Genomic DNA, 22,270 nt, shown 5'->3' with positions numbered 1-22,270 from the left:
CCCTAAGAGTTTGGTATGATTTGTGGGGGTGATTGTGGTCTTGTTAAAGGAGGAGATGATGAAAGAATCAGTTGGAGGTGTGGCTGTGTGGGAGCTAAAGAGTAATAGCTTTGTTTTAATTGGGTTCAGAATGAGCCTTTGGTTTGTGATCCAAGTTTCTGCTAGAAAAAAACATTCTTGAGTTAGGGAGTGAAGGATGTCAATTGATTTGGTTGCGCATATAATGGTGGCATCATCTGCATATTGCACTATTGAGGCTTTAGGAATACTGTTCGGGAACTGATTGGTGAAGAGGGTAAAAAGAAGTGGCCCAGGATGGAGCCTTGGTGTACCCCTAGGGAGACTGGTAGGGAGGGGTAGAGTTGGTTTTGCCACATAATAGCTTGTTTCCTTCTCTCTAGGTAATTTTTGAACCAGGAGATGGCAGGGGGGGGGTAATGTTTAGCGGTGCTACTGAATGAAAGAGTTTATTGTGGTTAACCATATTGAATGCTTTTGTTAAGTCAAGGAAGGTGCAGATACAAGGAGTCCGTTGTTTCTGTGATTATTGATAATGCTGGCGGATTCTGTTAGTGCGGTGGTGGTGCTATGGAAGGGTCTAAAGCCATGTTGTTATGTTGCTATTAGATTATTTTCTAGGAGATATTTCATTAGTTGCTTGTGTATTACCCTCTCTAAAATTTTAGATAAAGGGGATAGTATGGCTATAGGGTGGTAGTTATTGAGTTCCAGGGAGGTTCTCCCTTTATGTAGAGGGATGATATGTGATATTTTCCATAGCTTGGGTACTATACTCTCGGAGATTGATCTGTTAATTAGGATAGAGACAAGATATGATATGGCTTCTGCAGCTAGATTGAGGTATTCAGCGGGTAATTTATCTGTGGCTAGAGATTTGTGCTGTAACAGAGACCTGGTTCAAGGCAGCAGAAAGCACCCCTGCACTACCAGGCTTTACTTCATTCCACACCTTTCGGCCCCAGAACTTGGACCGAAGCTCCAAAGGTTGTGGTGTTTCCATATTCATAAAGGATGCTCACACCTGCAGACTGGTAGCCTAACATAACAAATCAGAGATACTTCAGGTGCAGCTAACATTGAGTAAGACAGCGATTCAGGTCGTAGCCTGCTATAGGTCTCCAACCATGTCCCAAGACTCACACTCCACATTCCAAAGCACCCTGGAGAATACTAGGGTCCAACCTAACACTCTCATACTGGGTGACTTTTAACTACCCCTCCATTAACTGGGAAAACTACTCATGTACCAATACACTTGCCCAACATTTCCTGGAATTCATTAATTCCAATGCCCTGGACCAGCTCGTTCTTACCCCCACTAGAAGTAGCAACATCCTTGACCTGGTCATTACTAACATGGGCGACTGTTGCACTACGCCAGTAGTCAACTCCTCCCTGGTTAGATCCGACCTCAAACTAATCACCTTGGAAATCCACATCCCCCCCGCAAAGGTAACCACCATGAAAAACTGCACCAAAGCTAAGTTTGGACTCCAAAAAACAGAGGTGGCTAACTTCACGGCACCCATGCAAATGGAGAATTGTTGCATGACCGCCGAATCATAGACCAATGCACTGTACGAGCACGTACACAAATCCATGGATCTCTCCATACCCAATAGAACCAAGACGCTTTCCACCAAAAAAAAAAAAAAAAAAAAGGAAGCCAATCTGGTGGTCCCCAGCCATATACAAACTCTACAACAGACGGAGGAAACTGATGCAGAATAAGGTGAAGTCCCAAGAATGGATAAACTCCCTTATCAGCCTCATCAAAAAGTTGAGATCCCTCATCAAATGCTGTAAAGCTAGCTAAGAAAACAGAATTGCAGCAGATATTAAAGACAACCACAAGGCCTTCTATAGTTATGTAAATAATATCCATGGCAATACTCAGATTTGCTCTGAGCTACTGCACAATGGTACCTCCTATACCGAACCAACAGATATTGCCAATATATTGGCCAAAAGATTTAGTGCCAACTTTACTCCCCCCCCCCAAAGGACCAATCACAATACCAGTAGATTGCCAGGCACCCAGTATTACTGCTGCACAGCTTAAAACAGCACTGCCCAAGGTCAAGAATACAGCTTCTATGGGACCTGACAATATCCCTGGTTGTGCTCTACATGAACTACAGAGTGAACTGGTGAGGCCCCAAAAGTACCTCACAAAGAGGATCGTAGGCCTTAAACACTTGTCCTATATGGACAGACTCAAAAAATTCCAACTATTCTGTCTCATATCGCCTACTTAGATTCAATCTCTGCTTGACTTAGAAAGCCATGTCTGATCCAGTTCTGTTAGAAATGCTACATCTAAAGATTGCACACTTGCACATATGTTCTTTGTCAAACATACATTCTCACACGCCTGCATTCCCACACTAATGCATATTTGTACATACTCATGCTCACACACACGTCAAAGTCAGGATTTGCATATTTCTCCTAACACTTGTCAACATACATTTCCTAACAATAAGAAGTCTGACACTCTAATGACTGGCATTACTCACTTAATGTATTCCTCAGTGCCTTACCAGAAAATTAAAAAGTTTACGAAGGATGGTTATAGAATGTAAAGCAAAATCAGGGACATCTTGCGAACTTGGTTGAGAAGTGCACCTTCTCCAAGAAGACCTTTTGTTTATATGTAACCAGTTATGGTGCTAGCACTGCATCTGTATCTACCCAGCCAGCTAATGATATGCAGATATAGGAGAGTCCAGTGGTGCAAGTTTCCTTTTTTCTTTTTCTTTTGTTCCAGAATGTAAAATACTTATTTAACTACTGTTGCAGAAAATAAAGAAACAGGATTACTTTATGGACATCAAACTTGTTTCTTTATTTTCCACCACTGTAGTTAAACAGATCCACTTTTAAATGCCGAAATGCCGAAATCTCGAGTTTTAAAAAAAAACAAACCTAAAACACAGAGATTTCGGTATGTCGACATTTAAAAGTGAAAAACCCCACAAATGCACTAAAATAAAAAGCCCCCCTGCACCCCCACCCCTATTACTTACATATATCAACTTCGAGATTGCTCTACAGTTAAGTGAACGGTAAGTGCAACAGGAACATTTCCGTTCTCTTCACTGTAGCGCAATCTCAGAGTTGGTATATTTAAGTAGGGGGGGTGCGGAGGTGCAGGGTGGCTTGCCCCCCTGAAAACACTTTATTTTAGGTGTCTGTCTTTTTTTTTCACCACTTCTAATGTCGAAATACTGAAGTCTCGATGTTTTGGGTTTGTTTTTTAAAATTCGAGATTTCGGCATTTCTGCATTTAAAAGTGGACGCAGTTAAACACGTATTTTGTTTGTCTTTTAGCTAATGAGTCACTCCCATGCATCTGTGAAATGTAGGGGGCTGGTCACCCCTCCCTTGCCTTATGGTTCCAGCAACCTTGGTGAAAGTTGCAGTATAGCTATGGAATCTGGCTGGTCATCAGATCTTTGGCAGGATACATCCTATACAGCTTAGGCCACTGCCACATTGAACTAATCAAACACTTACTGTTATGGTAGGTTTACTTGCACAACTGTACTTTCTTTGATTACTGAATTTTAAAAATTGCTGCCATAATAATTTTCCATTAATAGTATGGTTTATTATTGATAAGAAGGGTGCCATAGAGGTGCAACGAGTAATGCTGCCTCCTTACAGCAAGAAGTTCTCTGTTTTGGTTCTCAGCAGGGTACTTTCCATGTGGAGTCTGCAAGTCCACCCTGTGTTTGTGTGGGTTTTCCCTGGGTGATCCAGTTTCCTCCCACACTCGAAAAGCATGCAGTAGGTAGATCAGGGACTCTATAAATAGTCTAAAGATGTGTGTGTTTAAGAGGTATGAAAGAAAGACCTGGCAACCTAGTTCTGTTTCCCACCTTTGTCTTATAAACTATGTGGATAACAGTGGCTGTCCACAATATCATACTATGCGTCAGTTGTGACTCGTATGTGTGTGTGTGTGTGCATGTGTGTGTGTGTGTGTGTGTGTGTGTGTGTGTGTGTGTGTGTGTGTGTGTGTGTGTGTGTGTGTGTGTGTGTATCAGAGAGAGAAAGACAGAGAGAGAGACAGCTAAGAAAGTCACAATTTAGTAAATAGAACTGCCCATTTGCAGGACAGTTTTTTTAAAACTAGTGCATAATAGCAAATAAATTAGTCTTTACCTTCTGATGCAAAAAGATCCGCGGTGGTGTTGCTGCGGTAGTGTTGTCGCCTCACAGTAAGACGCTGTCCAGTTCAATTCTCAGCTAGAGCGTCTTCTGCGTGGAGACATGCTTGAATGGGCGTACCTTCGTTGAAGGTTGTGCATCAGGGCTGGTAACTCGGCATGTAAAAATCAGCTACCAATCATTAGCGGACCGGAGTTCCGCTGTGGCGACCCCTAACCGGGAAAAAGCCAAAAGACACAACAACAACCTTCTGATGCAAAAAGATGATACTAGATGAGTGAGTATATAAATCTGCAGTGAGCCTAAATCCTCCTGTTCCCATCCCTTGCAAAAACTTTCAGAGATGGAATACTAAATCATAAGTAGTTGTTAGGCATGCAGCTTTGCATTGAAAGGTCTGGCCTAAATTCCAAACTGTCTCCAAGCACCATCTGGTTGAGTGACTTGCTCAAGATCACACGGTAGGCAAATTAAGGCAGATGAAATCAAATCCTGTCCCACAGGAAGCAGCTCTGCTCTACCAGAAAAATCTGGTTTTGGTTGGGAAGTGAACCCAAGACTTCTCACACCTACAGCAAGATGCATACTAAAGGACCAACAAGTCATGTTGTATTTGAATTGCACCTCTTATAATCTACATAAGCAGTGCATGTGAATGTATTTTATTTTATTCAAAAATCCATCTATCTATGATGTATTGATAGTGTTTCACTGTGTTTTTTTAAAATGTCGCTGTTTGTAGGAAATCATTGAGAGATAGCACAGCAGAGTTCAGTCACATGGGCAAAGAAGAAAAACTACAGAATGAGAAGTCAGAACTCCCACCAATGACTGGAAGACAAGCTGTAGAACTCTTTGTGCAGGACAGACACACTGGAAAAATCACATTTGTTTATCTCAACATATCTCTGAATAAACATTTCAGGTAAAAGCTTGTCAACATTATTTTCATCACCCCCTTTTGTGTGTATAATTTAAAAATGATATTTGTAACTATCACTGCTAACTAAAGTAACATTATCAAAATTATTTACCTAGTAATAATTATTACTTGTATTAACCAGTTATAGCCAATGAATAGCTTTTAAAAAGTTATTAATCTAATAATTATTTTGCATGCAGTGTTTGTGTGTGTGTGTGTGTGTGTGTGTGTGTGTGTGTGTGTGTGTGTGTGTGTGTGTGTGTGTGTGTGTGTGTGTGTGTGTGTGTTTGTGTGTGCGTGCGTGCGTGGGTGTGTGTGTGTGGTGTGGAAGAACAACTGGTTTAGAGCTGGCCATCCAGTGGTGTGAACATTGGCTCTATATGATTGTCACTGTTGAAGTGGCACCCTGACCCTATGTGCAAAACATGGGTTAAACAAGGATGGATGATCTCAGCCACGAGTAAAATTATAAGGCTAGAAACTAAGCAGATTGTAAAAAAATTGTATGTGGTTTAAACTCCTGAATCTTTGATAAATCATAACTTGTTTTACTAGAAACTGGAATGAACCATCATATTTTACTGATTTTTATTTTATTTCAGAAATGTCACAAAATGTTAGGCTAGTACAAGATATGTTATTATCATAAAGCCTAACATGGAGCATTTTTTAGATCTATTCTTTTTCTCATTTTTATGTTTTATTTGCCCACAGAGTTGTAGCTGTTTTATTTTTTTCTTTCTTTTTTCTTTGCTCAAATAAACTCAAGGATTGAGGATTGAGGTGGAAATGCAGTACTAATATTCCTTTCTGAGTGCTGATAATGCACTGAAGACAACCTACAGCTCTTTAGTTATGACTGGAAATGCAATACTAGCATTCTTTTCTGAATGACAGCAGTGTAGTACAGACTGATTGGGATCTGCCGATCATTCCCTCTAGAACTGTTGCCCCCTTCACCCCCACTACAGCTACACCTCTTTTTTGCTCACTGTTTTTCCATGAGGCTTAAATACCAAATACCAAATCATGTTCAATATTTTTATTCTAAGAATTAGTGGTGTAATTTGTAAACTATATGATTTACCATTCGGTTAGACATTTACTTTTAGATATCATTTTTGTATGGCTCTTTTAACCTGTTGTAAGAGAATTTGCTGATACAGTAACTCTGTTAGCCTCTTCTGAGCACCATAAAAAGAGTTCTTAATGGCTACAGCATGATAATGCAGCTGCATTGTCATAGGGAAGTCTGCCTGCTAAAAGACCTGCCTAGAGAACTGAAATGCACTCTGTCATCTTGACTGACATCCACCTTCAGATTATACTTAATCATATATTATGATTCATTCTGCTATTATAGTTTTATAGGTTCATAGGTTGGTACTAGGCTAGCTGCCTTTGCAGGCCATTTTAAGCCTAGACAGTTTCCCTTTTTGTGCTTGAAATAACCTATCCCATTTGGTTATAGATTAGCCTTACCCATCCCAAGGTCAATAATAATATATTACCCCTAATGAGAATAACTGGGCTCATACCATAGATAACTTGAGGGGGCACCCCATCTATGGGATAAAGCATTTAGGAGCTGCCTGTGTCCATTAAGTATTACAGGGAGCAGTCGTGGGGTAAACTTTCTGTTTCCCATCCATAGATCTGAGTTGCAATCAACTATGGACAGGGAAGAATTTTGTTTTATGTGGATGGGGAGTGTGTTCTACAGCATCAGTATCCTCTGTGAGATATACCTGTCCCCCCAAATCATTCTGCTGATGTTTTTGAAGAAGTTTAGATCCCTCAGCTGAGTATTTCTGATGCCACTTGGCTTGCTGATGTGCAGCAAATCCATCAGTAATGGGTCAGATGATGCCTTCTATGCCAGACATAAGTCACTTTTTAGCAGTCTGTAGGATACTGAGTATGGTGACAAGGCTTGAGTCAGTCCATGTAGCACATGTTGTTTAGACCTTGTATCTTTTTAGTATGGTATATCTGTGGGTCTTCCAGTTGTTGCATGTTTCTGGACAGATATTTGCCAAAGGGGGTATTATTTATATTCAGTGATTGACCTGATGAGGGTTCAGTAAAGGGAGACAATGACATCTCTAGATCTAGACACAACCCCTTTGTTTTTAAGCTGTGCAATGTAAAAGGACTTTCTTACAACAGTGGACATATGTTGTACAAAAGTTAGGTCCCTGTCCACATAAGTTCCCAAATCCCAAACAACTGTGCTAACTCTTAGGGACGTATTGTCAATATCATTATTTCCTGGGGTAAATGATTTAAGAAAGGATACAGTAATGCATTTTTTTGGTACCAGTTATTTATTTAGGACCTATGTTCCCACAGGATGGCAACGTTATTTGTGTATTCAATGACTGTTCCTAGCTTGCAGTCATCTGCAAACTTAGTCAGCCAGAGCCATTTGATATTGGCTTTTACTTCAGAAATGTAGATGCCAAATAGGAGAAATCCCAACACAGAACCCTGGGTTATACTGAGTACTCTCATTTTTTTGACTACAAAAATTAAAGTATGAGCTCTAAATTCTGTCTTTAGGCACTCTAAAATTTTATAGTTTTGAGGGTAACAAACCAGTCTCTGAAACAAAAGAAACAGGTTTCTCAAAAGTTTTAAAAGGGTTATTTACAATGGACAGTAGAAAAATATTGCCTCCTTGTAGCACACAAGGTAAATGACAAAATAAATTCTGTATGTTTGTTGCTGAGACTTGCATGCTTGCTGTGTCTTGGACTTAAAAGTATAGCATTCTCTAGACTCGGCAGCCCCAGCAGCCACCACTGTGCCACATGATTCCCTCAAGCAGAATCATTAGAACAAGCCCCATTGGGAAGGCTGTAAGATGAGACAGCCAATCTGTGTTAAGGCAACTATGGCCCAGATGATGGTGAATCCTAAAAGAGTATGGCTGGAGGGTTAAGGCCCAAAGAGACAATTTAGAATCACTTCCTTTCTATCTATAGAGCCACTGAACAGAATCATTGATCCATAACAAGCATACATTCTCTTTGTTGAAAGAAGTATAGAAGGGTGGTGAGTGCCTACTTGATTTCCAGACTCCCTCACTATTGCCAAAGTGCTTTTGGCTGACTTAGAGGATTAGATGTTCCTTGTCCTGTATCACCTGGGACAACACAGCATGAATGCCCATTTTGGAGGCATTGGTATGAACCAGGAATTCTCTGGTGAAGTCAGAGGCAATCAGTATAGATTAGGAACATGGCATATTTTTCATGTACCTAATGGCTTGTTCTGCTTCATTTATCCATCAAACTTTCAGTAGAGCATTACCTTTATTTAGGTCAGTCAAGTGCTAGTGATGGTAGCAAGTCTAGGAAGTGTCTGCAATAATAGCTCACCAAGCCTGAAAATGCATTAACGTGTCTTTTTTGTAGTTGGAACATGACAGTTCTGGGCTGCCTCAACTTCTGGTTTGTGGTCTTAGAATCTTGTCCTTCATCCTATAGAGTGTTGCAAGTGGCCCATGGAGACCAAAAGGTGGTCATCTGTAAAGGAAAAGTCCATCAACTGTCAAGAACACCATCTTTTCCTCATCTTCTAGTGCTAATGGAATTTATCAATAGCCTTTGGTAAGGTTTAAAGTGGACAGAAACCTAGTCTTGTCTTGTTTTTTTCAAATTGGTTTAACCTCTTGGTGCAAAGGATATGAATCATATGTAAAGATGTTATTTAACTTTCTAAGGTTACTACAAAACCTTATAGTTAAATCAGGCACAGTGGACAGTACAACAGGACTTTTCCACTCAATCTGGGGTTTTAACCATTTCCTATACATTTTCTCTGACTGCTTAGTGTTGGGATTCTGTCCAACATGTATCAATTACTTTTTTTTTTCATAAGGCATGATTTCCATAATTTGCAGGATTAAACTGATTCTACTGGGTAACTCTGATAATATGCCCTTATTCCTGAGTATACATTCTAGTACTTTCTGTTTTTCAGGTATGGATATTGTCTCCCCTCTTTTAACTTCAGGATATGCTATGGGGTCTTTAACTTCTCCTGCAAATATTCTTTTATTAGAAACTTCAGTTTCTGTCCAATGTTTCAGAATATTTATGTTGTATATCTATTCCGGTTTTCTTTTCCTTGCTGTCTCACCTAATAAATCATTTCACTTAAATGTATGCAACTTCAAAAAGTCTCTGACACTTTTCAAGAAACTCAATTTCAGCAGTGGGCATTAACCCATGTACTTTAGTTTCTTGTTTGAATTCTCTGAAACAATCATTCTTATTATATGCTCTCTGTTGTATCTTCAGGGCTGTCTTCATGTGTTGTCTTACTATAGACATTATAGATCTTAACCTGTCCTGCAGGTCTGAAAGATGCTTTGTCACACTTTTAAAGGGGGTGTTTTCCTCCTTCCATGCATCTTCCTCTATGTTTCTTAACTATAGAGAGCTGCCAAGCTGAGAACTTATGGTTGATGCAAATCAAGAGATGACCCGATGTTCTTTCCTTGATAAAGCCAATAGTACAAATGAGAACAACCACAATCCTTTCACAGAGCTAAACCACAAAAGAAAGGGTGATGGAGTCAGTGTTAACAAACTAAAGGATTTTCTTTCAAATTGAAACTTCCTATTTGTGAATGATTCCAAAATGCTGTAATTTAAAATGAAGTGTTGAAAGTTAACACTAATTCCATCATGCGCTCTTTTGTGACTTGGCACTGATAAAGGATTTTCATTGTTCTTGTTTAGAATCTGCTTTATTTAGCAAGCCTCAGGGATGTCTTCCAAACAGCAATACAAATGTTGTGAATCCAGTTGAGGTTTGGAGTAACTTCTGTGACTGCAAAGAGGAGATATGAAAGTAGTGGTCCCAATTTCTCTCATCCAGTTGTGTCACTTTCCATAAAATAGAATGTTAAGTTGTCCCATCTCGTCTTCGTTCTTGCTGTTTCGGTTCAGAGCCGATCCTCGGCTCCGACTCGGCCTACTTCTATAGCTTGAGAACTATTTACTGGCTCGAGGCTAACCCTTATCCCAGAATGCCCAGCGTCAGCTACCCAGATCTCGTTTGCCGCTTCAGCTGTGAGGTTGCTTCGTTACTGGCTCAGGCTTAGTATAGTTTTTTCTATTATTATAATTGTTGTTTATTCTTAAACATTTGTCAAATTTTTGTCTAGATATAGTACTTTATCCCTCTCGCCTTTCTTGTGTGTTGTAGCTTGTTGGCCGTCTCTCCATAACTCGCAGGCCTTCTGTTTCCCCTGAACTCGTTTATATTAGAGAGTACCCCCCCAGGACAGCCATTTAAATTAGAGGCTCTCCCTTCTGTTCCTTAACTAAAAAAAAAAAAAAAAAAGACTGTTGTTTGTTTCTTAGTTTAGTAGTGTAACATGTCTAAAGAGGCCAAAGTTTCTGGCTTCAAAAAGTGTGACTCATGCTGTCAGAAAATGTCTCTGACAGATGGGCACACTGGCTGTGTTTATTGTTTAGGGGCTGTGCACCTGCAGGACTTCTGCTCTATCTGTCATGCATTTAGTCCAAGGGTCCTGCAGGAGTGCAAAAACAAATTAATCCTTTGAGGATTATTGAAACCACAGGATTCCCTGGCTAAAGTTTCTCAGCCAGTGAAATCCTCTAAGTCTGTCAAGCCGGCTTCATCCTCGGAACCGACTCCTGGGCTTGAGCAACCAAGTTTGTCGGTGCCGACTAGCATCGATAAGTCAACTCCTCCCTCAGCTCCAACTGCTACCTTGGAGCCATCTTGGAGCCACAAGCGAGCAGTTTCCTTCATTGGAGCCAATCCGCTTGGCGCCACAGTCACCCTTATTAGGAAGTGAACGCAGTCATCACTCTTCATCTCACTCCTCTTGATCCTCTAGGTTATCAGATTAGGACGTGGAGAGAGTAGTCAGCAGGTTGCTTAAATCACATGCCCTTGCAAAATTACTTTCCAGCCCACCTCAGCAGGTTGCAGCTCCATCCGCCTCCATCTCCATTCCTCCTCCGACTACACCTAGTTCGGAGCCGGAGACCATGGATGTGCTGATAGTAGAACCGACCATGCTGATCACCTCCTCTTCGGTTCCAATGTCAGCTCCGATCACCTCAATTGTTCCGTCCATCGAGGGATCTGGGCGCCGAAGCTCTCTCGGCGGCTCCGAGGGGGGAAGTGGCATCGGACTGTTATCTGACCCCACTCTCCCTCTCAGAGCTTCGGTGCAGGTGAGCTCGGCTCCCACATTGGCCTCGGAGCCGTCTCCCTCGATGCAGAGAAGGACTCACATCTCTTCAGAGCTGGAGCTTTCTTTGCCTTGGGGTCTTAATGCCTTCGAGGTCATGTGGAGTGTGCTGTCCCCTGAAACAGCCCTACTATCAGCCTCATCGGCTCCTTCTCTTGTGGTGCCTGTGCCAACCTCTGCTCCTCCTCCGGCCCAGAAGCGTAGGGAACCTATGCCCCAGGACACCCCATTGGGTGACCCCTCTTCTTCCGAGGCCTCCCTTGATCACTCAGAGGAGCCTCCCCGGAAGAAGTGCAAGAGGAAGCACCTAGACTCCCCTGAGTCTGTCACCTCAGATACAGACCTGGATGAATCGGAAGGATCCCCCAGGTCCCCCTCAGAAGATGTTTCCTTTTCGGACATACTTGAAATGCTTAGGCAGAGGGGTGGCTGGTCTTTCCTAGCCCCTACCGAAGATGAGTCTGTATACCTGGAGGCATTTGGTTCCCAACCCTCCACCTCCTGGGTGCCTCCACCTTTCGATCCACTCATGTCTGTAGTGGCTCGAAAGGCTTGGTCAGCTCTGGATTCTGTGGAACCTACTCCGAGGAGACCAAATAAATTCATAACAGCCCCCCAGGACAAACAGTTTCTCACTAAAGGTGTGCCAGTTGATGCCATGGTGGTAGCCTCAGCCACTAAGAAAGAGTTAGCAGAAACTTCTTCTTCTGTCCATCCACCAAGCAAAGAGTCTAGGACGATGGACAGATATGGGAAGTGAATGATTTCCTCAGCGACCTTTTCAATGAGGTCCCTGAATTATCTCTCTCATTTTACATGACTTCAAAGGGATCTCCTAAAAGAGCTTGGCAATACCCTAAAAGATCCTACAGCTGAGGGAGCATCAGCCAAAATAGCTTCCCAGCTTACGACTCTTAATTCAATAGTCAACTCCTCCATGAGGCTGATTTCCTATGCAGTCAATGAAGTGAGCAGAGCCACAGGTACAGGAGTGGCTCTCAGGAGACATGCTTGGCTGTGGCTGTGTCAATTTGCGGAACTCTTTCTAGCGTCCTTCACAAATACTCCCTTTGATGGTTCCTCGCTTTTTGGGCCTCAGGTGAAAGACACTCTTACCAGGTGTGAGCAGAATGGCAAGACTCTCTCTGCCGTGAGAGTCCATTTTTCCACTCCTAACAGACCTTATCCCAAAGGTCAGAAGGGTGGAAAGATGTGGTTTCAAAAGTCCTAGGGACCCTTGCCTGACACACGTTGTGATATTTCCCCCAGGGGCAGAGGGGGAAACAACAACAATGGCAGACACCACTCTTGTGGCAGAAGGGGATTGCAAAATCAACCCTTCCAGCATCCCTGACGGGTTGCCCGACTGCTCAACTCTGGAGGCAGTCAGGGGAAGACTTTCCCTGTACCCAAAAGCCTGCCAAAATATAACAGACAAATGGGTGCTATCTATCATATCCAGAGGTAACAAAATCCCCTTCCATCAACCCCCTCTAAAGTCAAAAAAGTCCATCCCAGATGACCCACCTAATCTAAGGGATCAAGCAGTTATTCAAGTTTCAAAACTGCTAGAAAAAAGAGCCATTCAGGAAGTCACCGCAGACCAACTAGGATCCGGAACTTACTCAAGATTCTTTTTAGTACCAAGAAAGACAGAGGACTAGAGACCAGAACTGGATCTCAGCAGATTGAACAAATCTGTACAAAAAGAAAAGTTCCGGATGGTAACACCGCAGTCCATTCTCCCCTTTCTGGGTCAGGACAACTGGATGTGCTCCATTGATCTTCAGGATGTGTACTACCATATCAAAATGGACAGACGCTCCAGGAGATTTCTTCATTTCCAGGTAGGGGCCAGTCATTACCAGTTCAGAGCTCTGCCCTTTGGTCTCACCACAGCCCCCAGGGTATTCATCAAATGTATGGCAGTAGTCACGGCTCACCTGAGACATCAAGGATTCCAGGTGTTTCCCTATCTAGATGACTGGCTCCTAACTGCTAACACCAGTTATCAACTCTTAGAGGCACGGGATTATACAATATCAACCTGCACCCAACTAGGCATTACAGTAAATTTTGAAAAATCTGCCTTGTTGTCCTGTCAATCTGTTACATATATAGGAGCAGAATTAAACACAAAAGAGATGTTTGCAAGGTTAACTCAGGAAAGAGTTTTCTCTATTCGCCAACAAGTGTCATTTCTAATGTAGAGCAGAAAGATCCAAGTCAGACATGTCTTGCAAGTTCAAGGCTCCATGGCAGCTGCCATTCTTCTTGTACCATTAGCGAGTTACCCCATGAGAGTCCTTCAGTGGCTTCTCTTCACGCAGTGGTCCTTCCAGGAACTACCTATGTCTCACATGATCCTGATTACAGAAACATGCAATAGACACCTCTCTTGGTGGATGGTCTCCCCACTGGTGACTCAGGGCAGACCTTTCATTCAACCCCCTCTGGTAGCCACAGTGACCACGGATGCCTCCCTGATAGGGTGGGGAGGCATTATCTAGGCAGGACAGTCCAAGGCATGTGGCAACCTCATGAGTACCATCTGCATATCAATGTCCTAGAGATGAGAGCGGTGCTTCTAGCGTTGCAAGCTCTTCGAGACTCTCTTCCTTCCAGGACTATTGCGATCTAAACAGACAACATGTCAGTTGTGTGGTACATCAACAAGCAGGGCGGGACCAGGTCCTACCCCTTGTGTCGAGAAGCCCTCAGGCTATGGCAGTGGGCAATTTCCTCCCAACGTTTTCTGACAGCAATGCAAATCCCTGGGAAATCCAACGTAATAGCGGACAGGCTCAGCAGGGCTATCCTCATGCCTCATAAGTGGTCTCTGAATCAGGAAGTTGCGGACCTTATCTTCTGCAAATTGGGCCAGCCTTGCTGCGATCTGTTTGCCACCCCCCTCAACAACAAATGCAGCAACTACTTCTCCCTGTTTCCTCCTCCAGGTCAAACTCCCAGGGATGCTCTAGACCACGATTGGCCTCAGAGACTCCTTTATGCATTTCCCCCTTTCCCCTAATTCCAAGACTCATACAGTAAGCAAAATCGTGGGGTTGCTAAATGATCCTCATTGCCCCCTATTGGCCTCAGCAGGTTTCCGTTTCTGCACCTTCACCTTCTAGACCAGCCTTGGGTTCTGGACCCAGTGCCAGATCTGTTGATTCATCAGTCAGGCGGGTTACACCAATCCCTTCAGACTCTCAAGCTCACAGCTTGGTTTCTCCACTTCCTACCTTAGCCAGGCTTCCAAGTATCTCCCTAGCAGTTTGCAATATTATTGTTTCCTCTCTTAAGTCAACTATGAGAAAGACTTATGCTAGCAAATGGAAAAGATTTTCTTACTGGGCAGAATCTAGAAACTTAGACCCCTTTTCAGCCCCAGTCCATCAAATTCTAGAATTTCTAGCAGAGCTTTTTCAGTCAGGTTTGGCTGCTGCTACCATCAGGGTACAACTGGCTGCCATATCTAATTTTCATATTGGAATTCTTAATTCTAGCATAATGTTTCATAAGCTCTGCAAAGCCTTCATGAGAGGAACATCTCTTCTTAGACCCCCAGTGAGGGATCCACCTCCTCCGTGGGATCACAATTTAGTTTTGACTTCTTTGATTCTGCCTCCCTTTGAATCAGCAGCTTCTTTCTTGGAAAACACTTTTTCTGGTTGCTATTACCTCAGCTAGACGTTTCAGAACTCCAAGCACTCTGTGTTCATCCTCCATATATGGTGTTTCACAAAGATAGAGTTTCCCTGAGAACCAACCCATCCTTCATACCAAAAGTCTGTTCAGAAAACAATTTAAATCAATCCATTGATCTTCCCGTCTTCTTTCCCAGTCATAGCAACAAGGCAGAATGCAGTCTTCACCAACTGGATGTGCACAGTCAATTACGTTTTTATCTCCATAGGACCAAAGAGCTAAGAAAGTCAGACCAATTATTTCTCTCCTATGCTCACAATAAGCAAGGCCTTCCAGTTTCTAAGGTGTCCTTATCCAAATGGTTATCTGACACCATTGCCTTTATTTATCAATTAAGACATAAACATCTACCAGCAGAACTGAAAGGTCATTCTACTAGAGCATTAGCCACTTCTGTAGCCTTTCAGTCTAAATTGCCCATAGACTCAGTTTGTGCAGCTGCCACTTGGGCAAACCCTCATACCTTTATCTCTCATTACAAAGTGGATGTGGTCTCCTGGAGCAGAGCTTCCTTTGGTTCCACTGTTCTGAAGAGTCTGTTCCAATGAGCCTCCCGGGGTCTTTAGGTGCTAGGGACGCTGTCCCAAACAGCAAGAACAAAGGCGAGATGGGACAACTTAACATAAAGAAGTTATGTACCTACCATAACATTCCATGTTAGTTGTCCTTCATCTCGCCTTCCTTCTTGCATCCTCCCCTCCTTCCCCCTTCCTGGAGGATTGAGAGGAGTTCACTATGGTTTCACTGGCTGATTTCCTTTTTCTTGGTTCACATGCCAGGTAATTTTATGACAGTTTACTCTGATGTGTTATTTTGGTAAATCAGTTTTAGGTTACTGGTTACTTTATATGTCTAGTGTGCGCTATCACAAATGAGATCTGGGTAGCTGACGCTGGGCATTCTGGGATAAGTGTTGACCTCAAGCCAGTAAATAGTTCTCGAGCTATAGAAGTAGGCCATGTCAGAGCCGAGGATCGGCTCTGAACCCAAACAGCAAGAAGGAAGGCGAGATGAAGGACAACTAACATGGAACGTTATGGTAGTACATAACTTCTTTTATTAAAGTTTAATTAAAGTGCTCAACTAGCTCATATATTTGAGGGAAGTATTCAGATGCCCTTAGCTGTTTTACTTAAAAAAAAGAATACAAAGTTCATGTATTACTCTAGACATGATTGATGTCCTTGTTCAGTATGAATTTCACAAGGAATTCCTACCGTAGGAAAAAAAAGAAGTAATACTGGTTCTTTTGCTATGGCCTTTGCATTGACTTTTCATATTGGTACTTCCTTGGGAAGTTTAGTCGCAGAGTCAATAATTACTAAGATGTACTGACAACCCTTACTCAGTTTTACAAGTGGTCCCACAGTGACAATTGCTAAGAATTCCAAATGGAACATTTACAGTGGATATGGGTATCAATGGTTTCTTAAATCCTGGCCTGGGTGCTGTCCTTTGGCACTCTATATCATTCATAATACCATGCAAGTAAAACCTAGATACAATTATAGCTTTTGTTTTATTTATTCCTAAATGACCACCCAAACTGTGGCTACATGCCAACATCATTAGAAGTGTTCTGAAGGGTCTACTTGAGCAGACCAAAATTACACTCTACTGAAATTCAAAACATCGAGACGAAAGTGCTGAAAACTCACTGTACTGAAAGTTCAAACCATCGATATGTGTTTTACCAACAATCTTGGACATGTTAACATCTGTTGATGATTTTTCAGTGTTTTGAATTTCAATGATTTGAACTTTCAGTACAGTGAGTTTTTGGCACTTTCGTCTCGATGTTTTGAATTTCAGCTGAGTGTAATTTCAGTCTACTCAAGTAGACCCATTCTAAAAGGTCTTGGAACTAATATCTTAGTCGGTATCTGTTTTCTGTATTTGGTTACCCTGTAGAGCAGGTTTAGTCTTAATTTAAAGTAGGGGTATATACTGTAGCTAGGCTGTTCTGCTACTTTGGTTTCCCCATTTACTCTGTCTGTCCTCTTTCTGTAGCTCTGGTTAAGATATTTTCTCCCCATTGAGCCTTCTTAAAAATTTAAATGGTTGCCCAAAGGTCAGCCAAGTCAGCATTACTTTCATCAGTATTCTAGCATGAAGTGGAGGCCATGGCCTCTTTCTTTACAACTACAGATACAGGTGATTCCCCTTCATCTAGTTTATACTCTAAAAAGGCAATTTAGAAATAATTTATTTCTACCATAGATATAGTAGTTTTTCTCTCCTCTCTCCTTCAATGTTATCCTTATTTTCTGTATCATTGGAATCCTACTTCTCTTTCTGACTGCCTTGTGCTTTGGTGTAGCTTCACTTTTGCTTCAGTATGAAATTCATCTCTCTTTCTTCCTCAGACTCTGCATCCACTACCGTTGCTTTCCACACTGACTTCTCATTTTACTGTGGTCTTTTGGCAAAACCCATCTTACAGTAGACATCTTTTGACAAGACTCAGTACTGCATTTATGTAACTCTTCCATGCAGATCTAAATCTTAGCTCTGAAAAATTAATTATTAAGGTGCTGCTTACTGTGCTTGTCTTCTTAAGACACTAAGTCTTATTGGCTGGGTTCTGCTGAAATCAAAGTCTAGTTATAGTTGCATTCATAGTCTGTTGCACACAGAAACTTGCAGAATGTACAATGATGAAAGAATATACTTTGCAGCACAACACTCTGTTACTGTGGGAGCAGTAACTAATAAATAACTTATTTTTGTAACAAACCACATGGACTATTGTTGCAGCTTTAGTTACACTGTACCACTTTACTTCTCGATCAGCATAGAAGATAATTCTCCTGTACATTACCTCGGAACAAGTGTGTTCCTACCACAATACCTCTAACAATTTCATCTGCTACAGTCTTTTTATAGTGTTTTTAGATCCTGTTTTTCTTCTTGTTATTCTATTTTGGACTTTGTATGAAAACATCTGTTTGCTGATGTTTGCAGGAAAAGCATGTAATAGAATTGTTTTCCATCCTGTAGAGAAACAATGCTGATATTGTCTTTAAGGAAACATCTTGTGGGAAGATGCTGACTTGATAAAAGCATGTCCATTCAAACTTCCTTGCTTGACGGTATAAGAAAACATGTCTTTAAGGAAACATATGACAGAAACACATATAGATTGTTTTTCTGTTAAAAGCATGTCCATTCTTTAAGGAAGCAGGTAATTTCCCTTGCTGACAGTGTGAAATGAATACAGAATTGTTTTTTTTTTTACATTTTTGCTGAGTCTGTAAGGAAACATGTCCATTAAGCAGATTCCTTATTTTTCAAGGCACAATCATTTAGTATGGATGCTAATTACACATTGCTAAACTCTATTCAAGCAGACTTTTTATTCTATGCTTCATCTTTCAGCATATTTACAAGAGAATTAATTTCAATGTTTTATTCACTGTTGAACACACTCTAACAAGCAAGCTCCTTTTGTGTCTTGTAGTTCTATACTTTTATCTTTATTAGTACTATGTATTGTTAGTAGTTTAACTAGTTGAACCTCCCCATAACTTTTATAGCTCTTTAAAAGGGGACACATTTTGGCCAGTTATTATATCATATACCAGATTAGATGGAAGAGCTCTGGGGTACAGCACTATACCTAATAGAGTCTGTCTTTCTACTTATGCTATAGGGTATTCCATCTTATCACCATGAATGCATATCCCTTCCATTTTCTGTTTTCTACTTGTTTTCTTCTTATTCATTTACTGTGTTTAACAAATGTAATCATAATGCTTGAATACAGCATTCCCTATATTTCTTTCCCCTTAACTACAATATTGTATTTGGCAAGCTTGGTAATAGCATGGAGACAGAAATTAGATTCTACATTTCTACTAGTTAAAATCTCAGCATTGTCACATTTCATTGGTTCACATTTTGTAAATGTACTTACTACTGCGGTAGTGGTGCTGTGGTAGCGTTGTCACCTCACAGTTAGACGTTGCCCGTTCGATTCTCAGAGCGTCTTCTGTTTAGCGACATGCGTGAATGGGTGTTCCTTCATTGAAGGTTGTGCATTAGGCCCGGCAAGCCAGTACGTAAAAATCTACTGCCAATCATTAGCGGACCAGAGTTCTGCTGTGGCGACCCCTAACCAGGAAAAGCCAAAAGACACAAACAAACTTTTAAGTGTAATATGCTGGCTATTATTAACACTTTTCCAGGAATTATATTGATGTTATCAACTGTGCAGTATTTAGCAATATCTCCTCATCTAGATTATTTAGAACACATCAGAGTAGATAGTGAAATTTTTTTCTTGTTTGCAGTCACGGCAGCATTGTTAGATGACGGCTAGTTATTAGCCTGTGGTGTATGCAAGTCATACCTCTTGACCTCTTAAAGCAAGAAATCTGGACAAAGCCATAAAAAAGTGGGATGAAGACTCAAAAACAGGGACATTTTTTAAATATTTTTCTTACAAACTTAGAAAGTTGATAGAATGACAGGGTTTGCATTAGCATGAATATTCTGAAGGGTATGAAGTCTGAAACTGAAATGTCTGTCATTATTTTCTAACTTCAGTCTTTAACGATTCGTAACTAATTTGCCAGAAAACCACAATTTAATGAAAAACAAACCAAAAATCTGAGGCAAAAATCTGGACATTCTATGAAAATCTGTACAGTTGATAGGTATGAATGCAAGACTAACTGTAAGTTTGCAAATTCAGTTAACAGTAACTATTGTACAAAAAACAACTAGCTATTCTGAAGACTTAGGGTCACTCTGGGATACCCAGTCTTTCAAATTACCAGGGATTATCTTTTTAAACTTGCCTACTGCCAATATTTCTAAAATGTTACTTACACTGTTTGCATGAGGTTCTAGACACACTTTTTCAAATATGCTTTAAGTCAGCTATTTGTGGCCGTACTGGTCTGTCCATGCCAATGTACACCTGTGAAAATTAATAGATTGTGCTTCAGGTGAAGCTTTATCCCTTACCAGTATTTTTTCTTTCAGTTTTGTTTGCCTTGGGCATCTACTTCTTCTAAGTCTGTAAAGGGATTATGATTCAAGTAGAGCTGTAACCCTTGCCAGTATTTCTTGTTTAGGTTTTTGATAGTTCATAGGTTGATAGGTTCATAGGTAGGTACTAAGCTATTGGCCCTAGGACCTATATAAGCCTAACCAAAAGGTACTCTGGCTTTCACCACCCAAGAAAATTATTTTCCTGTGCCACTGTCGAGTAGAGCCACAGAAGTGATCCCCGGGGTGAATTTCCTATCTCCCATCCAGTAATCAAGATTTTTCTTGAAGAGTGCTAATATGGAGCTTTGTTTGATATAGATAGGTAGTTTGTTCCAGAGTATGGGAAGTCTCTGGGGCAGGAATCTATCCCTCCAGCATGTTCTGTTTATTGTGGTGACAAGGTTTAGGTCCCTAGAGCGTGTAGCTCGGAGGGATTGGGATTTCTTTAAGTGGAGCATGTCCAAAAGCTCTGGGTTTGACATAGCTTTGTGTGTTAGGCAGAGATCGCCTCTGAGTAGGCAATATGCAACAGAGTAAAGCTGCAGTTTTTTAAGACGGTCTGCGTAAGGCATCTGTTTGAGGCTGGTAATCCACTTTGTGAGGTATTTCTGCAGTCTTTCCCAGTTGTTGTAGATGTCTTGTGAGGTATATACCAAAAGGGGCGTTGTACTCTATAATGGGTCTAATGAGTGATGAATAGAGGTGAACAATGACTTCTTTTTTCCTGGATGAGAAACCTTTTGTGATGAGGTGTGTCACGTGGAAGGATTTCCTGACTACTGTGGTGATGTGATTATCAAAGGAGAGACTACAGTCCACCTGTGTCCCAAGGTCTCTTATCGCACTTTCTGTGTTAAGTAGATTACCGCCTATGTGGTAGTTCATGGGTACAGAGTTTTTACCAAAAGGGATGACAATGCACTTTTTGACATTGATCTTGAGGCCATGGCTTTGACACCAGGCATCTGTCTCAGCGAGGCCCTTGTGTAGTCCTGGGCATCCTCTTCTTATAAGTCCATATTGGCTTCAAGAAAGTCCCCACTCAAATGTGATAACAGAATCCTGGTCCACTCAGCTTGTGGCCACTCCTCTTGAGATGCATAACTATTGAAGACCACCAAGTAGGTCTACACATTGTCTTCTTTGCTGGTTTCTTCATAGGATCACTGGCTTTGAGGTTGCTGATTCACATCTGCAGCCACCTATTTCTGTTGAGTAAGTTACTGTCGATCGCTAGTGGCACTACTTTCTTGAAGGGCCTTGTTAGAGTTTACCAGTGCCTTCAATAGTCTTTCATTTTGTGTATACATACCAGTTACAGTCCGTACAGATAGAACTTTGTCTTCAGAGAAAAGTATGCAATGTGAGCAGCAGTCACACTTCCTTCTGTTAACTTCTTCTAAACCTTCCACGACAAATCCCTATATCAGCACATGACTTTCACAGCTCTTCCAAATAACCCTTTTTTCTGTCATGAGGAGCTCTTGACATAAATAAATTCAAGTTTAGGAACAAGGATTTAACATCTACAGAAAAAAAAAATATCTACCACTGGGCAGCTGTTAGGCAACACAGCACAGCTTCCTTCAACTTTAACAGATACTATTTACTTCAGAGCTTGTTAAGAAGTTATTAGTTAGTAATTGTAGTCCTTAAGCAGAACTTTCATTTCTGGTTGGAGAAAAGACGCAGGCAGAAAATTATAGTTTATGTATTTTTTTTTCTTTTTTATCAGACTGCTACAAATCACCAACATATTATTTGCTAGCACTGAATGCAGTAAACCAGGCTCTGAAACAGGTTTCACAGAAGGTATAATGGGTTTATTTGTACTGGAAAAAAAAAACTCTTCCTTGTAACAAACGTGGTGAACAACAGCAGAATAAAGTCCACTTCTTTGCAACATCTTTAGCAACTGCAATTCATTCTTGTAGGAGATCTTCAAATAGCATTTTAAAGCAAATTCTTAGAGGAGTACAAAAGGACAGAGGCTAGTTCCTCACAAATACTTTAGAACCAGTGGTGCATAATCCCTGATAGGGCCCTGGTTATTGGGTGGGCACCAACTAGAAAATCTCTTCCACTTAGCAATATAGGATTTTCTAGCTGCAAGTTTTCTTGCCTCCTTTAGTACCTGCTGCACATCCTCTTAAAGAAGGCTCATAAAAGGAATTAGAATTTAATTATCCTGTCAGTTATTT

At 41.2% G+C, this 22,270-nt stretch overlaps 1 protein-coding gene across 1 annotated transcript in view; it reads left to right on the top strand.

Moving 5' to 3' along the window:
- The window catches only part of DNHD1 (dynein heavy chain domain 1), a 418,274-nt gene that overhangs the window by 163,430 nt on the left and 232,574 nt on the right, over window positions 1-22,270 (top strand). The window contains exon 3 of the mRNA XM_044072761.1: window positions 4,940-5,122. Within this exon, the coding sequence (XP_043928696.1) occupies window positions 4,940-5,122 (183 nt within the window). The remainder of the gene's footprint in view (window positions 1-4,939; window positions 5,123-22,270) is intronic.

Source organism: Protopterus annectens, chromosome 5.part1, assembly GCF_019279795.1.
Source record: "Protopterus annectens isolate FY-2018-M chromosome 5.part1, PAN1.0, whole genome shotgun sequence".
Taxonomy (NCBI): Eukaryota; Metazoa; Chordata; order Ceratodontiformes; family Protopteridae; genus Protopterus; species Protopterus annectens.
This window is presented reverse-complemented; position numbering and strand designations above follow the sequence as displayed.